Here is a 22599-nt window from a genome sequence, read left to right on the forward strand (position 1 = left end):
AATTGGTGTGGGAGAAAAAAATTCTTCACACAAACAGCCTAGAAGCATGCTCAACCCTCCATGGACTCTGGAACCATTTTCTAACTCCCTGGCTGGGAATCTCCATATACCAGCAGGACTTTGACCTAGGGTGGCCATATGTCCCTGTTTGCCAAGAACAGTCCTGGTTTATGACCAAGCTAATTATGATAGTACCTCTTTCACTCTCAGAAACATCTTGTTTTGGATAGTTAAATCTGTTTCATCAGGCCACCTCAAATCCACATGGAGCTGGGCACAGTGGCACATGCCTGTAATCACAAGGGCTCTGGAGGCTGGGACAAGAGGATTGCAAGTTCAAAGCCAGCCTCAGCAACTTAGTGAGGCCCTAAGCAACTTAGCAGGACCCTGTCTCTAAATAAAATATATAAAGGGCTGGGGATGTGGTCCAGTGTTAAGTGCCCCTGCATTCAATCCCCAGTACCCCCTCCCCTAAAAAAAACCCACATAACCCTGAACACATTACAGACATGCTCCTTCTCTGTTTTTGACTTCAGTTAAGGGGACAACATCCACACAATCCTCCAGCAGAGGAATCTCAGGCCTATCTTAGTTCCTCTCTGTGGACACCTATGATGTTACAACTCTCTCGAATGGATCCTCTCCTTTCTGCCCTGTCACTAACCTATTTCAGACACAATTAAAACAGCCTCTTTGGCCATCTCCCTGGCTTGGGGCTCCCTCCTCTCCAACCCACAGTTCTGCCAGTGATCTTTTCAAAACACACTGAGATCTGATGGCGCTCCACCACCTATAGAATGACATCCAAACCCCTTCATGATCTGGACCCAGTGACCTTGTCTGCTTCATCCCTTGCCACCCTCCTCCTTTCTGGGCTCCGGTCACACTTAGACTTGTGTCACGGCTTGTGCCGTGAAAAGTTCATGTTCCTGCTTGCCTCAGAATGCTTGTTCCTTTTACTCCCTCTGTCTAGTCTGGCCTTTCCTCTCTTTTCTGTTGCTATTTTTGGCCGTCATTCCTAGAACTGACCTCACCGTTTTGTCTCCCAGGAAGCCTTTTCCGGTTTTCTCCTCCCACCATAAGTAACTGCTCCCGCTCTGAATTCTAAGTGGATTGTTTTTAACATGTACTACAGTTTGCTGGCAGTCTGGCCACTGCTCAAGGGTCTGCCCTGCCTCAGCAATGACTCTGTAAAGTTATGAGTGGCATCGTAACACTACTGCTACTTCACTGTTAATGGGATGGACTCAAATAAAACTCATAATCCACTTTGAAATTTTTAACACCAGGTTGATCACTGCATAAGTCGCTCATTGCAGGTCACAGTGGGAGTGACTCTGGGAGGACACACCACTGCAAGAGTTTCAACACAGCATCTAGAGGGAGGGACGTCTGTTTAGAAGAATTCAGGTATCACGAATGCACCTTCCTTAAGAAGAAGGAACATGCTCCAATCAGGGTCAGACTTTATGCCCATCCTTCTCCATGACTCCTTCCCTCTCTTTCAGTCCAGAAGGGATCTTGTTCCTTCCAAGCGCCCATCTCATAATTTAGGACAACAAATCTGATATTTTGTTAGTTGCCACCTGGTGTCATCTTTTGCACTGAAATTATAGTGTTGACTTAATAGGTGGATTTTACAGAATGGAGGAATGTGGGGAAAAGCTAGATTTGAATACCAGACTCTGTCCCTTTTTCCTCTGTGGCTTAATACCCTTCTACATGGCTCCGTGAGGATTGGATTTGGACAGAAAAGCCACCAGAGTTAAGAAACTTAGCCCTCCCTCTCGGCAGGCTTACAATAGTCCAAGAGCTCTGCTGGCTAATTCCTGTTCAGGAGCTAGACCCCCAAGGACAAGCTCCCCGTTCCTCTAGATCCACTGTGTACCCAATAGCAGGGACCCCTTTTTTTAGAAAACAGGTGAATGAGAGGGGGCTATAAAAGCCGCAACCAAGGTTCTGTCTCTTTACCTCTAGATGCAAAATAACAGCAAGGGGAGGCAGGATGGAGGGAAGAACAGACGAAGATTCCAATGTACTTACCACCTCTTGCAAACTGACATTAGACCCTCCTCATCAGATAATAGGACAAGTACCCCGATTTAACAAACTGAGTGATTAATAGAGGAAGCGATGGGCCACCTCGCCCTGGGAGGCCGCACAGTTCTCCCAGTCCTGAGGACTTTTCCTTGTAGAGCCAGCTATGGAACCCCCTCTGTCCTTCTCTGCCCTTCCCCAACTCAGAGGCCACCATCTGTACCACAGGAGCCTGCCCCTCCCTGCCCACACCCTCCCTCCCCACCTTCCTGCCCACTCATTCGCCTCACCTCCATCTGGGGTGGCAGGAAGGGAGGTGCTGGGCACCAGCCGTGAAGAGCCAACTCCCTGCTGCTCAGAGCGACTGCGGCCTGTACGGAGCGAGGCCTGGGACCACGCAGGTCTCAAGGCCAGGCCATGAACGCCACTGAGGCCTGGAGCCCCAGCCAGGATGTGGTGTCCTGGGACTACTCCGGGTCGGGCGCCCTGGAGGAGCTGGAGTTGTGCCCTTCCTGGGACCTGCCCTACGGCTACGCCTACATCCCTGCGCTCTACCTGGCGGCTTTCGCAGTGGGCCTGGTGGGCAACACCTTCGTGGTGTGGCTGCTGGCCGGGCGGCGTGGGCCGCGGCGGCTGGTGGACACCTTCGTGCTGCACCTGGCCGCCGCGGACCTGGGCTTCGTGTTCACCCTGCCACTGTGGGCGGCGGCGGCGGCGCGCGGAGGCCACTGGCCCTTCGGCGAAGGCCTCTGCAAGCTCAGCAGCTTCGCGCTGGCCTGCACGCGCTGCGCAGGCGCGCTACTGCTGGCCGGCATGAGCGTGGATCGCTACCTGGCCGTGGTGAAGCTGCTTGAGGCGCGGCCGCTGCGCACCCCGCGCTGCGTGCTGGCTGCGTGCTGCAGCGTTTGGACCGTGGCGCTTTTGGCCGGCCTGCCCTCCCTAGTCTACCGAAGGTTGCAGGCCCCTTCCCGCGGGCCCCGGCAGCCAGTGCGGGGAGGAGCCCTCCGACGTCTTCCAGGGCCTCAGCCTGCTGCTGCTGCTGCTCACCTTCGTGCTGCCCCTGGTCGTCACTCTCTTCTGCTACTGCCGAATCACGAGCCGCCTGCGCAGGCAGCCACACGTGGGCCGGGCCCGGAGGAACTCGCTGCGCATCATCTTCGCCATCGAGAGCACCTTCGTCGGCTCCTGGCTGCCTTTCAGCGCCCTGCGAGCCATCTTCCACCTGGCGCGTCTGGGGGCACTGCCACTTCCCTGCCCTCTGCTGCTGGCGCTGCGCTGGGGTCTCACCATCGCCACCTGCCTGGCTTTCGTCAACAGCTGCGCGAACCCGGTCATCTACCTCCTGCTGGACCGCTCCTTCCGCGCCCAGCTGCCTCACGGGGCCTGCGGGAGGGCCGGTCGCCAAGTGCGCAGGATCAGCTCGGCCTCCTCTCTCTCCAAGGATGACAGCTCAGTGTTCTGGGGCCGTCCCCACACCGCGAACATTGCCCCGGCCTCCTGGTAGCTTCTCCAGGCGAGCGGAGATGGGCAGCAGCGGAGCACTGACTGCACAGGGGGCCAGACTCGGCTCTCCCGACATGCCCGTTTTGGCCGCAGCAGGCTGCTCCAGCCACCACTGCCTCCTGAGCTGCCCGCCTCCTGCATCAGCTTTCGCAGAACCTCATAGGGGTGACTGAATTCCTCCAAACCAGGCAGCTGAGGCCCGGTGTTCTTTCTGCTGGGTGGAAACCTGGGCTAATTTTTTTCCAGTCCAAGAAAGGTCCCATGAGATTCAGTAGACAGCAACTTGGAGACCCTCGGATTTACCGGAGAGAAGGGAAGTGGGTTTCCTTCCCGGCCCATTCAGAATAGCAGTCATCAGAATATCTAGTACTGACGCCCAGCTCTCTAGTCATGTTTTCTCTGGTCCCCTAGAATAGCCTTTGCCTTCTGAGAAATTCCTTCTGCAAGTCAGACTGCCTGGCCCTCTCACTCTTAAAAAAATAAAAAATAAATTAAAAAATAAATAAAATTCTAAAGAACATGAGAATTGACAGCCCTTTTGTACTCTATCATCTTTATGACTGTGTTGGCTGTATCATAATCACCACCAATTCAGATTTTCATCTTAAAAGCTTACCAAGGGCTGAGGTTATAGCTCAGTGGTAGAGCACTTGCTTAGCATGTGTGAGACATTGGGTTCGATTCTCAGAACCACATATAAAATAAATAAACAAAGGTTCACTGACAATTATATAGAAAAACAAAACAAAAAACAACTCACTAAAGATGTGGGAACCAGCCCCAGTGTAAGCTACCCAATTTGTTTTTTCTGATAGACTCCCAGGGGTGACACCCTGCCCTGGTTTTGTATCTAGTGACCCTTCTCCCCTCCCTGGCAAAGCTGTAGGACTTACCCTGAAATCCATCTGGCCTTCCCTCTGGATAGAAGGATCTGACATCTCTCACCAGTTCTTCAGATTCCCCCTCATTTAGCCACGAACCCCGGATTTTTCTATGGGACTTCACCTTTCTCAATAAACACTTTTGCCTAACTCTGGCTTGACAATGTGTCTTTACTTGAGCAGTGGGACTGAAATGAGTGTCAGGAGGCGGGTCACCAATTCAGACAAAACTCAACTCAGTAGTTGAGAGTGACTTCAGGGGGACAAGTATTTTGTGTGCCGTCGGGACCATGAGAGCTAGCTGCACTTGTGTGTGCAAATTTTTTATTCTCATTATTTTTAAGGACAGTTCACATTTTGAAAGTAACAGAATGTTTAAAAACGTGTAAGAGAATGTACCTGTCAGGTCACTGTGTCTGTCTTTCAAAGATATGTGATTTTGATTTTCAAATGCATATTGGATCTTTTCTCCTACCCTTCAGGAGACCTCCCAGTAAAATGGTCTGGAATTAGCTGTTTACAGACTCTGATTTATCTTTTGAGGTTTCTAGAGGGTTTTGAAATTTTCTCTTTACGCTTTTGATGTAAGAAGATTTGGCTTAAAGAGATTTCCTCAGTGCAGGGAGAGGGACTCAGTGCTGCTGCTCTTCTTTGGAACCACATCCTAGCCAGATCCCCACAAGGCCAGTCTTGAAGGACAGGACACTGGGAAGTGGTACTCAGATCAGCTCTTCAGCGCCTGGTTGGGTCTGATGCCTGGCATTTTTTTCTCAGTCTGTTTAATCCCACCCCCAACACCACCCATTTAATACCATAACTGCATTCTCTTCAGCATTTGGGATATGTTGGGTTGGAGCAGGTTAAACATCATAGCCCACCTTGACCTTACCTGTCTGCTGCTCCTAAGTCAAGCTGAAAAGTGCATCTATGCTTGCTTCTCCCATACAGCCTGCAAGGGAAGCCATGCAACTGGGGTCACTGTGCCAGCAAGATGTATTACAGACACTTTCATGTTTGGGAGTTTGGTAATATCATGGCCCTTCCTATCCTCGCCGTTGCTCCCTGTGGTAGGAAGTTACTCTCTTTTCCAATGGCAGAGGCCCCTGAACTTCCAGAACAAGGAAGCTGACTCTTATCTGGGAGTGTGTGGCCAAGTCTCAGCTTACAGAAAAGGCTCTATACTTGGCTGTTGGGATCAATCCCCACCTCTCTATCTGTCAAGTTCTCCCTAAACTATTGGTACACCCTGAAGACAGAGAGGAAGAAGACTCCTCCCTACCCCAGAGGGTTTTCGTGTCCCTGAAGCAGTAATTATTGAAACTCAGCATTTCCCTCCACCATAGAACTATGAGATGTGGAGAGAAATTCACTCCCTTTGCATAGATCACTGATGTGGTTTATTATGTGTTCCTTGGAAATGTGTTATATACCAACATGTTATCCAGATGAGAATGAGCTCCTATTTCCCACTGGAAAAGATAAGGAACAAAAATGCAGGAACTGGCTAAACGAGCACTCTCTCCTATTTTGCTGGTGGCAGTACAAAGAGATTCTTTCAGAAAGCAAATGACAGTCCTATCATCTCCCCCACAACTGTTGATGTTCTTTCACTCTGCCACTCCTCTAATACTAAATAGTAAAAAATTAATGCACTAAGGTAGAGAAGTTTCTTTTTAAAGACTTTAACCTGGAAGGTAACATTCTAAATATCCAACAACAGTGCTGTATCTGCTGGGCACAGTGGCACACGCCTCTACTCCCAGGGGCTCAGGAGGATGAAGCAGGAGGATCGCGAGTTCAAAGCCAGCCTCAGCAAAGACGAGGTGCTAAGCAACTCAATGAGACCCCGTCTCTAATAAAATTCAAAATTGGGCTGGGGATGTGGCTCAGTGGTTGAGTGCCCCTGAGTTCAATCCCTGGTATCTAAAAACTAAAGAGTGCTATATCTTCATGAATATGATAGAGTATTATGTGAATTTTAAAATGTTATTTAAAGAGAGGTTAGAAAATGTTGATGAATTAAAAGGAAAAAAGGTAAAATTACATGTTAAATACATTCACACATGTCAAGTCTAGAGGTTATAAAATTGTTAACACTGGTTTTGTTAAAGGAAAATATTACATGGTCCTTTTGATAAAAACTATCTTTTGATCTTTTCTTTCTCATCTCTCAAGTTTAAACATCATAAGTGTAGTTTTTTTCTCTTAGTGCTTAGTCATGGAGTGCTCTATGTTTTTATTTTACTTATTTTTATTTTTTGGTACCAGGGATTGAACCCAGAGGTCACTGAGCCACCTCTCCTCCAGCCCTTTTTTGTATTTTATTAGAGATGGGGTCTCACTGGGTTGCTTAGCACCTTGCTACGTTGCTGAGGCTGGCTTTGAACATGTGATCCTTCTGCCTCAGCTTCCCGAGTTGCTGGGATTACAGGTGTGCCCCACTGCACCTGGTTATATGTTTTATTTTTGTGTTGATTGTTTGTCTTGCAGCAGAACAGAGGCTCCATGAGTATGTGAAACAGTGGCTGCTTTGCATCAGGCCGAAGCCATCTGGTGAGATGATGTGATGGAATGTGAAGAGTAGAAGAAAGGAGGTGGCGTTTTATGTGTGCTATAACAGCTATGCCTCAGAGAAGGGCACAAAAGCAAGGCTACCCGGAAATACAATAAATGTGATCATAATTATGTTAGAGTAAGAGCACTATGATCCTTTCCCCATTCATTTCTTTATTTTCAAAATTTTCTATAAGCATTTTTTAGGGAGGGTACTGGGGGTTGAACCTAGGGATGCTTAACCACTGAGCCACATCCCCAGCCCCTTTTTTCATATTGTATTGCAGACAGGGTCTCGCTAAGTTGCTAAGTGCTGGCTAAATTGCTGAGACTGGCTTTGTACTTGCGACCCCTCTGCCTCAGCCTCCTGAACCGCTGGGATTACAGGCCTGTGCCACCGCACCTGGCTCTATAAGCATTTTTTGAGTGCAGTTAACAAATAACAAAACTGCTAAAGCACAGGAGCCAGAGCAGTCCTGGGTCCGGGCTTCCACTCTGCCACCACAAGCTGCCTGTCCCAGCGTATCCCTCATCCTCCCGAACTTCATTGTCTTCACCTGAAGAATCGGGTTGATAAAACCCGCTCCAGCTCCCTCACAGATAAAAGATGCTCATGTTGTTGAAAGCACTGGGTAAGCGGAGGGGTTTTAGACAAACCACCCCGAGGTTGGACTCAGGAGGGGAGTGTCCCAGGCCACCCTTCCCATCCGTGGAGGGGAGGCGAGGGGAGCTGCTGTAGGTTCTGAAAGGTCAGCATCTGGGCAAAGGCTGGCACAGGGCTGTGTGGGTCTCTGCTTTGCTGCTTGTGACTAATTTTGAGCCTTCTCCTAACCTCTCTCGACCCCGTGGGTCTGTTCTCAGGGCACAGTGTGGGAACCATGGCCCGCGGGGCTGATGAGTGATCTGGGGAGTTCAAGAGGCTGGCAGGGTTCGGGGAACGGGAGGCACTTGGTGAAGTGTGATATGACTCAGCCCCCATCCCCACGCTGGGGGCACCCTGGACACTCATGAGGACATCTTGCTTGTGAGAGCTCATCAGGACTAAGTCACTGTCCTGTCCTGCCTTGGGTGAGTGGCCTTCAGGAAGCTTCTTGTACCACCCCCCCACACACCAGCCTCAGTCAAATAGGGCACATGATGACAAGACCAGGAAATACTGGTCTGAAATACAGGAAATACAGGTAACTGAAAGAAAAGGAGAAAGCCACGATATGAAATCACTCTTCCTCTTCATTATCTTCACAATCAAAAAGTACTTATTGAGTTTGTGATTATATCTTCTGAGATTTATATTTACATATGTCACAGGGATGCAGAGCTAGAAGTTTGTTTTGTCCATTCTAAGAGTAAGGACACTGTGGGAAGCGGTGGCACACGCCTGTAATCCCAGCGATGAGGGAGCAGCATCTCAAGTTCAAGGTCAGTAACTTAGTGAGACCCTGTCTCAAAAGTAAAACAAAGGGCTGGGGATACAGCTCAGTTGGTAGAGTGCTTGCCTCACATGCACAAGGCCCTGGGTTCCATCCCCAGCGTCAAAAAATAAAATAAAGTAAAATAAAATAAAAATTTTAAAAAGGACTGGCAATGTATTTCAGCAGTAGGACCCCCCCAGGACTGAAAAAAATGAAAAGAAAGGAAGAGAGAAAAACAAAGAAAAAGAAATTACTAAATGTTCTTTTTAGGGAAGTTACCTGTGTTACCTGTCTGAGGTATTAATAACAACCATTTCTTACCATATAGCACTTTGCAGATTTTTAAAAAGCACATACGGGTGTTTCATGATTCTCATGACCCTCAGGTGAGCAGGAGCGATTAGCTTCACTTTATTGCTGATGACAGAGACTCGGAAAGTAGCATGGGTATGTTCATAGACCCAACAGCAGAGCTCAGACCCAGGTGTTCCTCCTCCCTTCTCCGGCATGACTCACAGAGAAGCCATCTCCAGTTTGAACCCAGATTCCATGGGATGACTCCCTAACCTCTATTCTCAAAAATTTTTAGAGTTTTCCCCTCTGATTATTAAAGTAATATAATGTCTTTGATTCGGTTTGGTTTTTGTTTTTTGATGGTGTTTGTTGTTGTTGTTGTTGTTTTGTTTTGAGGTGGGGTCTTGCTGTGATGCCCACACTGGCCTCAAAAGCCTGGGCTCAAACCATCTTCCTTCCTCAGCCTCCTGAGCAGCAGGAACTCTGGATGGGCCAGATTGGTTGTTTTCTTCTTTTGCAGTACTGATGACTGAACCCAGGGACACTACCACGGAGCCACATCCCCAGCCTTTTAAAATTTGATTTTGAGACAGAATCTTGCTAAGTTGTCCAGGTTGACCTTGAACTCGAAATCCTTCTGCCTCAGACTCTCCAGTTGCTGGGACTACAGATATGCAACACTGCACTGGCTCTGGGTTGGATTTTTTTGAAAAAAAAAAAAAAAAAAAAGGAGACTACAGGAAAATATAAAGAAAAATATGGAAAACACCTATTATTTCACCATAAATAGATACTGTATTTTTCTCTATATATAATTTCTTTATTTTTATTTATTTAATTTTTTAATGTGGTGCTGAGGATTGAACCCAGGGCCTCACACGTGCTGGGCATGTTCTCTACCACTGAGCCATAACCCTAACCCCTATTTTTCTCTCTATAAAAATACACACGTACACAGTTTTTTCCAGATAAATTGGGGTTAATAAATTAATGAGACCAAAGACTATGTCTATTGTGTTCCCAAGTATATACCCAGTGCCTGGTATAAGATTGGCGTTCAGTAATGATTTATTTATATACATATGTGTGTATGTGTACTTTTTTTCCAGTACTTGGGATCAAACCCAAGGCCTTGCATATACTGGGCAAGTACCACTGAGATACACCTTCAGCCATTCACACACACACATATGTATATGTATATATGTACATATTTGTGTGTGTGTGTGTATATATATATATAATTTTGTAGCCTGCTTTCTTCTCTTAATATGTTGAACTCCACTATGCCATTAAATATTATTTTTAAAAGTGTCCTTAAAATTACATTATAGCTGGGCATGGTGGCTAGTGCCTTTAGTTCTAGCTACTCCAGAGTCTGAGGCAGGAGGATCACCTGAACCCAGGAGCTGGAGGCCAGCCTGGACAACACAGCAATACCCTAGTCTCAAAACAAAAACAAAAGCAATCCAAAACAACAACAACAACAACTTTATGCTCATCTTTGATTCTTTCCTTTGAACAAATTCCTAGAAATGGGGCAGGAAAGATGGTGGAATGAGATGTACATCATTGCCGTAAGTACATGTATGAAGACACAAATGGTGTGGATATACTTTGTGTACAACCAGAGATATGAAAAATTGTGCTCTATATGTGTAATATGGATTGTAATGCATTCTGCTGTCATATATAACAAATTAAAAAATATCCTAGAAATGAAATTATTAATCAAAATTATAAACAATTTACAATTTAAGACTTGTGAACACTGTGCCAAACTGTTGAAACACCTCCATTCTCTCTAGAGTTCAGTGAGAGTGCACACTTACCATACCCGTAACAGATAACCCCAGCCATTCTCAGCATTCTCATTTTAAGATAATGGTATCCAGCCGGGCACAGGTGGCCCATGCCACTGGGGAGGCTGAGGCAGGAGAATCTCAAACCCAAGGCCAGCTTCAGCAATTTAGCAAGACCCTTTCTCAAAATGAAAAAAAAAAATGTCTGGGAGCATAGCTCAGTGGTAGAGCTGTCCCTGTTCAATTCCCAGTACCCCAGAGAGAGAGAGAGAGAGATCTGGGTACCCTCCTGACCTAGATACACAGTGAATTGTTCGGGTATCAGATAGAGAGGACAAATGGGGCTTTCCCCAGAGTACTGGGGCAGGACTTGGCAAGAAATGGTGCTAAAACCCACCGACCCAGGGTGGCTGGATAGCCCTGGGTGGCTGGGCAGCCCTAGCTGGCAGGAGAGAGAGCTGGGGAAGACAGGGCTGGGCTTTGATGGGCAGCAAAGCCTGAAGGGCAGACCCGAGATAAGGCTGCCAGTGTCTGGGTAGAGGCTGTGGTTTGCCCTGGGGAGATGTGCTAGACAGGGGTGATTAATCTAGCTTACCCTGCTCTGAAAATGACTGTTTCCACGCTGTGTGTGTTCACCATCTCCCCGCTGTTCATCACCCCACAAGCAACCTAAAACAAGCAGGATGTGCCTTTGGCTGCCCCATTCTGAAACCTGGGAACATGAAGTCATAGCATAGTGTAGGTGGTGAGGTTTACCAATTCTTCCTTTTTTAACAGTCTTTTTTTTTTAGGTACTAGGAATTGAACCCAGGAGTGCTTAACCACTGAGCCATATCCCTAGCCCTTTGATTTCTTCTTTTGAGACAGAGTCTTGCTAAGTTGCTTAGGGCCTCACTAAGTGGCCAAGGCTGGCTTTGAACTTGCAATCCTCCTGCCTCTGCCTCCTGAGCTGCTGGGATTACAGGCATATGTGAACACGCCCAACTTAACAAAGTCTTATTCTTTATTCTTTCTTTTAAATCTTTAGTTGTAGTTGGACACAATACCTTTATTTTATTTATTTATTTTTATGTGATGCTGAGGATCAAACCCAGTGCCTCCCATATGCCAGACAAGCTCTCTACTACTGAGCTACAGCCCAGCCCACAAAGTCTTATTCTTTATATAACCTGTTGACCCAAATCTTTAGGTCTCCATTTCTAAGATTATTATTATCATGAAGAAAGAAAACACAATGTTGAAATTACTCCAAATCCTCTACCCTAATTGCAATAATTGTAATTTTTGTTTATCTTCTTTCCAACTCTTGTCTGTCATGGTCACATTTTACATTGATGTAACCATAAAGTATGCTGCTTTTTTATTCTGTAAACATTCGAGCTTGGGGTGGTGGCACATGCCTAGAGTCACAGTGGCTCTGAGAGCTGAGGCAGGCGGTTCTCAAGTTCAAAGCCAGCTTTAGCAACTTAGCGAGGCTCTAAGCAACTTAGCAAGACCCTGTCTCAAAATCAAAAACTAAGAGGGCTGGGGATGTGGCACAGCAGTTAAGTGCCCCTGGGTTCCACCCCTAGTACCAAAACAAAACAACACATTCTAAACATTGTCCTAGGCCTTGATGTAGATTTTGTGCAAGCATTTTTGAAGGCTTCTGTTGTTAGGTATATTTATTTATTTAATCCTCTATTTTATTTATTTATTTTTATGCAGTGCTGAGGATCGAACCCAGTGCCTCACACATGCTAGGTGAGCTTTCTACCACTGAGCCACAACCCCAGACCCATTATTAGGCATTTAAATTGCTCAGGAGTAGTAAATATTCTTTCCATCTAGATTGGGACCAGTTTTGAGTGTGTGTTTCAAACAACAAATCCCCAGCTGCCTGCCTCCCTCCTTCGGGCTCTTCCCCTTTGCTGCTCATGTGATTATATCGCCCTTTCAAAAGACACAAACCACCTCAAGTGCAGCAGCCGTGGGCTTGTGAAATCATCTTTTGAAAGCACTTTGAAAAGTCGCGTGGCCCCCGGAGGACAGGAGGCCCTTGTTAGTAATCAGCTGTAGGAGCTAGGTGTACAGGTTCTTGTCCCTGGTTCTTCTCTGTCTTTGTGACCTTGGGTAAGTTACCTCTTCTGCCTCAGATTCCTCATCTATAAATGAAAAGAATTCTTCTTATCTCACAGGATATGTGAAAGGGTTGAATGTGTTGACACATGATGTGTTTAGAATTATCTGGCACGCATTAAGCTTTATATATTCCATCATTATCAGGAGTCAACTAAACAATAAAAAATATCTGTTAAATGGAATTGAATTCTACCATGATTTTGGATTTCTTTTCTCAAGTTCATGGATTCGTCAAACTTTTGTTTTGCGTTGCTATGTTGAGTATGGTAGGTCACAGGACTATAGAAGTGAAATAGACTCCCAATTCTACAAAACAACTGAAACTGTGAGTCTCCATCCCCGCCCCCCCAAATGGAAAATATGGGCTTACTGGTATAAAGGAGGGAAATGAAAACCATGTGGATCTTGGTTTTAGATAAAATGTTATTTTTCTTTTCCTGTATCTTTTTCTTAAACTTAAAAATCATTTGAAGACTTCTGTGAATCAATCAATTTTTTTTTTAGTTGTACATGTATACACAGCATCTTTACTTTATTTATTTATTTTTATGTGGAGCTGAGGCTGGAACCCAGTGCCTCACATGTGCTAGGCAAGCTCTCCACTACTGAGACACAACCCCAGCCCTGAGTCAATTGCTTTTATAGATCATTGGTTTCTAGAGAATTAATGGGCTGGTGTGACCCTGGGGTGGTAGACTAAGTAGACCAGGACACTTTTTCTCTCTGGGATGGGCATTTCCTAAGATGACCAGGTGGAGGGTCTTCTCTGTAGCAACAACTCTGCTGGGTGCTATGTTGGATGGTTTGCCTGCTGCCTACAAGGCCCCAGCCCTGGGGGGTTTGGGTGAGACGACTTCTCTGATCGCTGTCAGATTAAAGATTCTAAAAATCCCATGACGGTAGACCTAGCCTGTTCTCCAGACTTATCAAGCATCTTACTTTCTAAAGATTTTTTTTTTTCATGTTTTATGTGGCTCAGTGGCAAAGCACTTGCCTAGCATGCGTGAGGCACTGGGTTCGATCCTCAGCACCACATAAAAATTAACAAATAAAATAAAGGTATTCTGTCCATCTACAACTACAAAAAAAATAAAAAATAAAAAACAAAAACAAAAAAACACACCCATCATAAAGCTACAAGTATGTATCCACCGATTTATAAAGAAACAATCAAGGCAAAACAATTTTGTCCCCCACTTAAGGAGAGACTGACTCATGACTTGAGCAGGCCTACCAACAGGAGACAAAGTAGAAAACAACTTAAATCCATTATGCAAGTAAAATATATTTATCAGCACATTTAACAAATGCTTTTGAAAGCTGGGGATATGGCTTGGTGGTACAAGTGTTTGGATGGGATGTGTGAGGCCCTGTTCAATCCCTAGAACACATAAAAAGCAAAACAGAAAAAGAAAGAAACTCTGTGGACATTTAAGAGCCTGTTTCTGAGTACTGGTACCAAGAGAGGTCTACACATAGCCCTTGTGTGCTCTGAGAGGGAGGGATCAGGGCGGCTCTGCCAAGGACTTCCAGCATGCTACACTAAGCAGGGAGTCATTTGAAAAATGTAATAAATCATTGTGGGTCTCTTTATGGGATTTTCTGATGTCACAGGCTGAATTTGGAAGAGAATAATATGAAGGCAATTAATCACTTCATATGAAGTTTATTGCCTTTTAACAGCAAAATTTATTTTAATAGAAATTCAAAATCGGGGAGGGGGGCTGGGGTTGTGGCTCAGTGGTAGAACGCTCGTCGTGCACATGTGAGGCGCTGGGTTCGATCCTCAGCACCACATAAAAATAAATAAATAAAATAAAGGTATTATGTCCAACTACAACTAAGAAAAATATTTTAAAAAGAAAGAAATACAAAATCAACTTCTATACTATCTAATAAAAATAATTGATTCAAGCAACAATCACCAGTGGCTGCCAAAACCACCAGGTGATCAGCTACAGGGGAGCAGGACTAGTGGAAGATGGTAACAAGTCACCCCAGAGGATTTCCAGTGATGGGGGGAAACCAATGTGGTGATGCAGGGGTCAGGTTGTCACCGCCTGAACTAACTGCTCGATTCAGCATCGCTAGTCAGAGGAACACCCAGAAGACAAGTGGGACGGGTGTCCAGCACCACGGGAGGTATTCTTGCCCCATATGCTGAACTGGAACTGATGCACACACTTGGTGCTAAGTTCCAGGTTGCAGGAAATACAGGGCTCAGGAGCAAGATAAAGGACCACTCGAGAATGCAAGCGGATCAGCCGCAGAATGTAGGATGATTCATGGGACAACTGACCTCATTTCTTCAGATCGCTAATATAATTAAACTATGTGTAGGGAACCTGCACAAGATTAAAAGAACAAAATGCCATGTGTAGATCTTACCTGGACCTAGATAAAAACAGAGCAAGTTTAAGCTGCTTGCGGTGGCAGAGATTCAGGAGGCTGAGGCGGGAGGATCACAAATTCTAGGACTGCCTTGGCAACTTAGTGAGACCCTGTCTCAAAATAAAAAGGGCTGGGGATGTGACTTAGTGATAAAGCACTTGCCTAGTGTGTACCAGGGCCCGTGGTGATCAACCTTCAGTATCGCAACAACAAATGGACAAAAACAAAATAAAACAAAATTTAAAAAAAATGTTAAAAGACAGTATGGGGACCATTGAGAAACTTTAACTATGACTTGGTAATAGATGACATTAAGAAAATATTGTGGACCAGGCATGGCGATGTACATCTATTAATTCCAGAGACTTGGGAGACTGAAGCAGGAGGATCCCAAGTTCAAGTTTGAGACCTGATCTCAAAATAAAAATAAAAAGGGCTAGGGGTGGAGTTCAGGGGCAAAGTTCCCCTGGGTAAAATTCTCAATGAAAACAACCAAAAAGAACAAACAAACAAAAAAAAAAAAAAGGAGGAGGAGGAGATGAAGTTGCTTTTTGGACCTTGGGGTATAGATCAGTGGTATAGTACTTGCCTAGAATACACAAGGCCCTGAGTTCGATCCCTAGTATCACACACAAAAAAGTTGTGATAATAATTGTGTTATACCTGTAATAAAAAACGTGTCTCGGGGCTGGGGATGTGGCTCAAGCGGTAGCGCGCTCGCCTGGCATGCGTGCGGCCCGGGTTCGATCCTCAGCACCACATACAAACAAAGATGTTGTGTCTGCCGAAAACTAAAAAAAAAAAATAAAACACTAAAAAAAAAAAAAAATTTCTCTCTCTCTCTCTCTCTCTCTCTCTCACTCACTCTTTCTTTAAAAAAAACAAAACAAAAACGTGTCTCCATTTTGAGAGACACATTTAGAGGCCATATGTCACCATGCTTGGAATTTATCTTCAGCATTTCACCCAAGGTAAACATAAACTAAGGAAATACATGTTAAACATGTATTTTAAACATGTTTAACATGATAAAATGTTAATAATTATCAGGTCTAGATGATGGATAAAGTGGAGTTCATAGAACAATGCGGTGTGCGCCTTTACAGACACAATGGAAATACAGTGACCATCATGAACTGGCACAGAGGAGCAGGGCTGGGCATGGCTTGGGTCACAGCTCCAAGGTGGGAAGGAAGTCACACACAGCCGCATTTATGGACCATTTTGATTGAAATAGACAGCGTCTGACCCCAATGAAAACCATCTTTCCTTCAAAATTCACTCTTTTTTCTGCATGTTAAGTATTTTAAGAGAAGACAAAAGTATGAGTTACTAATTTGTTTCTGATTAACCCGGTCAGGGCCACAGGCCCAATCTGGGAGGAGGCTGTCCTTTTGAAACCTCCTTCCTCAGTCACTAAACCACAGGAAGTGGAACTTGGTCATTGGTAAGCAGGTTTGGACCATAGAAGATAAAATTACCATGCAGAAATTTCATTACTGTTTTCCTGGGGGGTTAGATGTGAGGAAGAAGAGAAACTTTTTTAAGACTACAAATGTGGAAAAACATCTTTTAAAAAAATCACCATCAAGCCAGGTGCAGTGGCACACGCCTATAATCCTATTAGCTTGGGAGACTGAGGCAGGAGGATTACAAATTTAAACCAGCCTCAGCAATTTAGCAAGGCCTTAAGCAACTCCATGAACCCTGTCTCAAAATAAAATATAAAAAGGGCTGGGGATCTTGCTCAGTGGTTAAGTGCCCCTGGGTTCAATCCCTGGTACCAAAATTTAAAGAATAAATAAAAGTCACTATCATTTATCTGATGCTTACAATATGCAAAGCACGATGCTAAGAAGCATTTTGTCTACATGATTTTATTATCCTCCCCACAGTTCTAGCATGCCCATTTTACAGATGAAGAAATCAAGGTTCTCTGACTCCAAAATGTTTTCTCTTTCTGTAGTTGCGGAGATAAAATCCAAGGCCTCGTGCATGCTAGGCAAACACTCTACTTCTGAGCTACACCCTTAGCCCCTAAACACATATATTTAATGCCTCTCCTAAATCATATACCTAAGCCACTTTAATATCATAAAATGTAAAGCAATGAATAGCCCCAGGTGGGCCTGAAAGTATCTCAGAGGGCACCTCCAGCCCTAGACCTTTGCAAAGTACAACTGCAATTAACAAAGTTAAATAACAATTATACAAGGCCGCTGACTGGGACTGAGCTCCTGCACTGGTCCCAATAGACCAACCCAAAATGGAGTCACTCAAACTGAAGTTCACCACCACCAAACGAAAATGAATCTGTTCCTCTGACCTGAGAAACGCCGAAACAGGGCCAATGTCAAATCACCCAACAGGCCAGCTTGAGCCTCTGCATTAACTCTTAACCAGAAAGGTAACCAAAGTAACCAGATGCTAGCCCATTTTTTGTTCCCTCTCTGCTTTCCTTAGCCGTGTTCTGCTATAAAGCCCACCTCCTCCACCCAGCTCATTGGAGCAGCTTTTCTAAAATTTTAGGAGATAACTACTGGACTACTCATACATCACACATAACCAGTCAGATCATTTAACTAAATCTGCTCTCTTGCATCTTTTGGCAATCGTCTAACGACCTGTCTCTGGGGCAGAGCAAGGCACCAGTTTGCAGTCTGCAGCCCTGACAGGGGCCTGAGCTCCGGGGTCTGTTTCCAGGGCTCTGGGAATTCTGTAGCACACACCAAAGCCAGGGAGGAAATGGGGAGAGGACCAGGATGACAATGACTCTTCTGGGCTTTCTCCCAGGGGAATGAAGAGGTGGTGGTGGGGGCTTGGAGCTGAGTATCCCCAGGACCTGGGTGTTCTGCCTGTCTGGACACAGCCCAAGGACAATATCTGCCTCTTACTCTTCTCTTTAGCTTTTATCTTTATACTCTACTGTTTTTACCCTTTTTTTAAACATAATTCACTCTTCCCTTAAAGCTCCAATTCTCTTTGGGTTCTAGAAACAAAAGAGAAAATGCCCAGAGAGGCGAGGGGCTTAGGGTGAGAGGTTCTATAGGGGACAGAAGGTAGGTGGGGGCCAAGGCGTGCAGTGAGAGAGGGGTTAGGTTTTGCCCTCCCTAGAGGAGAGGTCCAAGTCTCTGACAGCAGAGCCAGGGCTCAAGGCTAGAGTGGAGCCTCTGGGCCTCTCTGCTCCACCACCCTGGTCTCTTTCACCCCCAGGGGTTGTTCCTCCAGGGCAGAAGACCATAGATCCAAATGGAAGAGTGGACTCCTGGCAACTGTTGCCCCCTGAGGGTCCCACCCTGGAGAATGAACTATAACAGGTGCTTGCTTAAGTAAGGACAGAGAGGAGGAAGCATGTCCTTGGCCAGAGATCCAATGGCAGCCCTGATGACAGGGACCTGTGACCCCTGAAATTCTGTAGGATCCCAAGTGGCCAAGATAGAGGGGATGGAGAGGAAGAAACAGATGGTGAAGGAAAAATGAGAGAAGAAGGTGGGGAGTGGAAGGGGGAGACCCTAACTCTCTGGAGAGGACTTGGAAACACCTAGAAATCAGCCGAGAATTACTGCCCAGAAAGCTGCTGGTGGGTCTGGGGAAACGGTCTCCTTTCCCATCTCCTACTACACATGGGTCTGAGCCCCAGGGGTGGGCTTTCCCATCCTATAAGCAGTTCTCAATGTCCTGAGCTCCCCATTTCAGGAGTTCAGTTCTCTTGTGGCACTGAGCACGCCACTGGCTTGACCCCCTAAGTCAGCTGTATGCATTTCATGCAGCTACTCACCAGTCTGCAGCCCAGTCTGTGCCATCAAGAGGGTTTCGGTCCACAGAGGCCGGCGGGCAATGCCCCCTCCTGCACCTGCCATGATATGAGCTGCAGGATGCGGTCAGGAGAGGAAGCAGGGCCTCGAGCCCAGTCATTCTGGGGTTTCCAGAGAGCTTCTCATCAGGGCATCAACAGGGCACTGTCTGGGTCGCTAAGCATGGCCTCCCTCCTGGCTCATCAGCCTGTGCAGCCAAGAGGAGGGGAGGGGACCGGCAGGGGGTAAGGTGAGCCTGTTCCAGGCCAGAGGAGGGGAGGTAGCATGCTGAGGACAGCTGCCAGGACCAAGAGGGGTGGGCAGGGAGGGTGGTTCAGGCAGCAGCTGCCTAACTGCCCTGCAGCTTTCAGAAGCTGGATTATGAGGTCCCACTCTGCTCCCCTTTTCCTCACCAGTAAGAACTCACACTTTCCTCCCTTCCACTCCTCTTTCCAGAAAACCCATCTAAGGGAGAAAAACCCTTGCCCCCTTCAGCCAAGTGGGAAGGAGAGAAAACTAATGGCGGCTTAGAGGCCTTTCCCAATTGTCCCTCCAGCTCCTCCCTCCTGAGGTCGAGCAGGTGAAGCCTCTGGTGTCTGCTTCCAAGACACCTGCTTCCCAAGCGAGGTTAAGATGCCTAAGGCTCGCTGCTACAGCAACACAAATTGCAGCCTGAGGGGTGTGCACACATTTTGCCGGACTCCTTGGAAGTTTGAGTAAAATTGTGAAATCCAATTTTACAGGTCAAGTTGGATTTCTGGCTTTTGTTTTTCAAACAACCATTTGTGACAACATTTGCGGAAACTGCCCCCTTAATTCAGAGCCTGAGCCCACCCATGGATGCACACTGGCCATTCCAGTGACTCTAGAGGAGGCTGAGTCAGGAGGATTGAGAATTTGAGGCCAGTCTGGGTAACTTAGCAAAACCCTGTCTCAAAAAACCAAACCAAACAAACAAAAACAAACCAGGCTGAGAGTATGGCTCAGTGGTAGAGTGCCCCTGAGTTCAATCCCCAGTACCACCAAAAATAAAAAAAGCCTGCATTTTCTAATTTGCCAGGGTCCCATCATGCCTTTTGGTGCTCACCTTCTCTCCCTTCCCCCACACACCAACACTTAGTATGTGTTGCAGTTCTGCAAAAATAAAAAAGATAATGTTCAAGTATCAGAAGTCTTATACCTGACATACTTCATTTCTTTATTTTATCTGTCTGGTCCCTTTGGTATTTGAGGCTTTTCAACCACAAGTGTAGGGCTATGGGAACAGATGAAATTAGGAAGTTCTATCTTTATATCCCACATCAGTTACTTGCTAGTTGTGTGGCTTTAAACCAGTTATTTAGCTCTCTGGGTCCAGTTTCCCTATCTGTAAATGGTGATAATAATAGTGCTACAAATCTTTAACTACAAACTCAGGTTTGCAAAGTATACTATCTTTTCTTTCTTCTTTTATTTATTTTTTATTTTTTTAGTTGTAGATGGACCTTTATTTTATTTATTTATTTTTTTTGTGGTGCTGAGGATCAAACCCAGTGCCTTACACATGCTAGGCAAATGCTCTACCACTGAGCTACAGCCCCAGCCCCAGTATACTGTCTTTTCTACTGCTGTCCAATTTCTACTGCTATAACAAAATATCTGAGACTGGGTAATTTATAAAGAACAGAGATTTATTTCTTACAGTTCTGGAGGCCAGGAAGTCCATGAGCATTGGGCTGGATACTTCACTCTAACATTGCAGAGAGCATCAAATGGTGAGATAGAGAAATCAGGCTGGCACAGATCTCTCTTCCTCTTCTTACAAAGCTACTCAGGCCATCATGGAGGCCCTACCCTCATGATCTCCTCTAATCCAAAGTACCTCCCAAAGGCCCTACCTCCAAATGCATTAAGCTTCCAACACAAGAATTTTTTTCGGGGGGAAACACCTTTAACCTATAGCACAGCACCACATTACACATAGTGGTGAAGCAAACCTGTAGTCCCAGCAGTTCAGGAGACTGAGGCAGGAGGATCATGAGTTCAAAGCCAGCCTCAGCATCTTAGCAAGGCCCTAAGAAACTCAGCAAGACCCTGTCTCTAAATAAAATATAAAAAAGGGCTGGGGATGTGGCTGAGTGGTTAAGCGCCCCTGGATTCAATCTCTGATATGAAAAATAAATAAATAAACAAACCATAGCACATACTAATTACTTTGACTTTTGATGAGTCCTAAGTTGCTGAGGTGGCAAAAAATTCAATTTCTTTCTGCAGAATCATGAAGGCCTAGAGAAGCCCGAAAGCAGGATGGAGTCTGATACCTTAGTGTCTCGTGGACTGGCAGCAGGTAGGGAGGTATCCTGCTTCCTAGACATTGTGAGATGCAAGAATCTGTCAAGGCAAGCAACCTGGGGCCCCAACTTCCAACTCTTGTCCTTCCTAGGTCTTGTCGCCTTCCAAAGGTAATGCCACGAGGTGGTGCTTGGGGTCCTTGCTGCTGCGGGCACACATCATTTTCTTTCACATTCACAGTTTATCTCACCCTCAAAGACCCACATCCCCGCCTCTGCCCATCAGTACGCCTTGCACAGTCTCAGAGGGCTCAGGACTAGAGCTTCTGCTTCCCATCCAGAGAAAAGGTGTGAGTGTGAAGGGAACAGATCCTTATTTCACAAAATCACTCCTTCCCAAAGAGTGGTAATAATGCTCACCTTCAAGGGCACTTTCCCCTCTGTCCACCCCTTAAATGTTCCCAGAATTTTCTCCCTTGGTTTTTTCCTCAATCATTTTGAGTCCCAGAGATGCATCTCTCTACTCCCAAACATTTTTCTCCAAACTTCCTTGGGAATAAAAGCCTCCAGAAAGGCTGTTCACTGGCCATTACCATTAATAACCTAAAGCAAGTGCATTTTACATGGAACTTTCCTGCCAGAAACCTGGGACTCTCCAGCTCCTCCCTCTTCCTCATCCCCCATGCTTTTAGTCAGCCAATCAGAGAGTCAGGCCAGGTCTACCTCCTAGTAGCTCTTGACTCACCCCTCAATTACCTCCATCCCCCCAATGTGTGGGTTCACCCCTTGCCCCATGGCTTCCCTGTTTCTAAGCTTTCCTTGTGACCACCACTCATACCCAAACTTACTTTGTTTCTTTCTTTCTTTCTTTTTCTTTTTCTTTTTTTTTTTTTGAGTGCCGGGGATTGAACTCAGATGCATTTGACTACTGAGCCACATCCCCAGCCCTATTTTGTATTTTATTTAGAGACAGGGTCTCACTGAGTTCCTTAGCACCTTGCTTTTGCTGAGGCTGGCTTTGAACTTGTGTCGTGATGATCCTCCTGCCTCAGCCTCCTGAGCCACTGGGATTATAGGCATTCACCACTGTGCCTGACCCAAAGTCACTTTCTAAAGGTGACTTGGTCCAGATTATCTTCTGGATTAATGTTCTTCAGGAGCGTGATGGTTAATGTTTTATGCCAACTTGCCTAGACCACAGTATCCAGATATTTGGTCAAACATTCTGGATATTTCAGTGAGAATATTTTGTAGATGAAATGAATCTTTGAGGCAATACATTCTATTAATTGAGCTATATCCCCAACCCCTGAAATGAACCTTTGAATCAGTAGACCAGGAGTAAAGCTATTTACCCTCCATGTGTGGTGGGCCCCATCCAATCAGTTGAAGGCCTTAATGGAACAAAGACTGACTTCCCTGGAATTAAAAGAAATCCAACAACAGAATGACTTTGGACTCTTATGATAGCTCACCCCTGGGTCTCCAACCTGATGGCCTGCCTTGTGAATTCTAGACATGCCAGTTTACACAATGGCATA

The 22599-nt window shown here is 45.8% G+C and overlaps 1 protein-coding gene across 1 annotated transcript; it reads left to right on the top strand.

The window, feature by feature from the left end:
• The first annotated feature begins 395 nt into the window (after nt 1-395).
• Gpr25 (G protein-coupled receptor 25) lies at nt 396-4571 on the top strand. The gene is given in 2 exon segments (XM_015483807.2): nt 396-2997; nt 2999-4571. Coding segments are annotated over 2 exon segments (1086 nt in total). The 5' UTR covers nt 396-2454; the 3' UTR covers nt 3542-4571.
• The last annotated feature ends 18028 nt before the right edge of the window (nt 4572-22599 follow it).

The sequence above is a fragment of the Marmota marmota genome, unplaced genomic scaffold (genome assembly GCF_001458135.2).
Source record: "Marmota marmota marmota unplaced genomic scaffold, marMar, whole genome shotgun sequence".
NCBI lineage: Eukaryota > Metazoa > Chordata > Mammalia > Rodentia > Sciuridae > Marmota > Marmota marmota.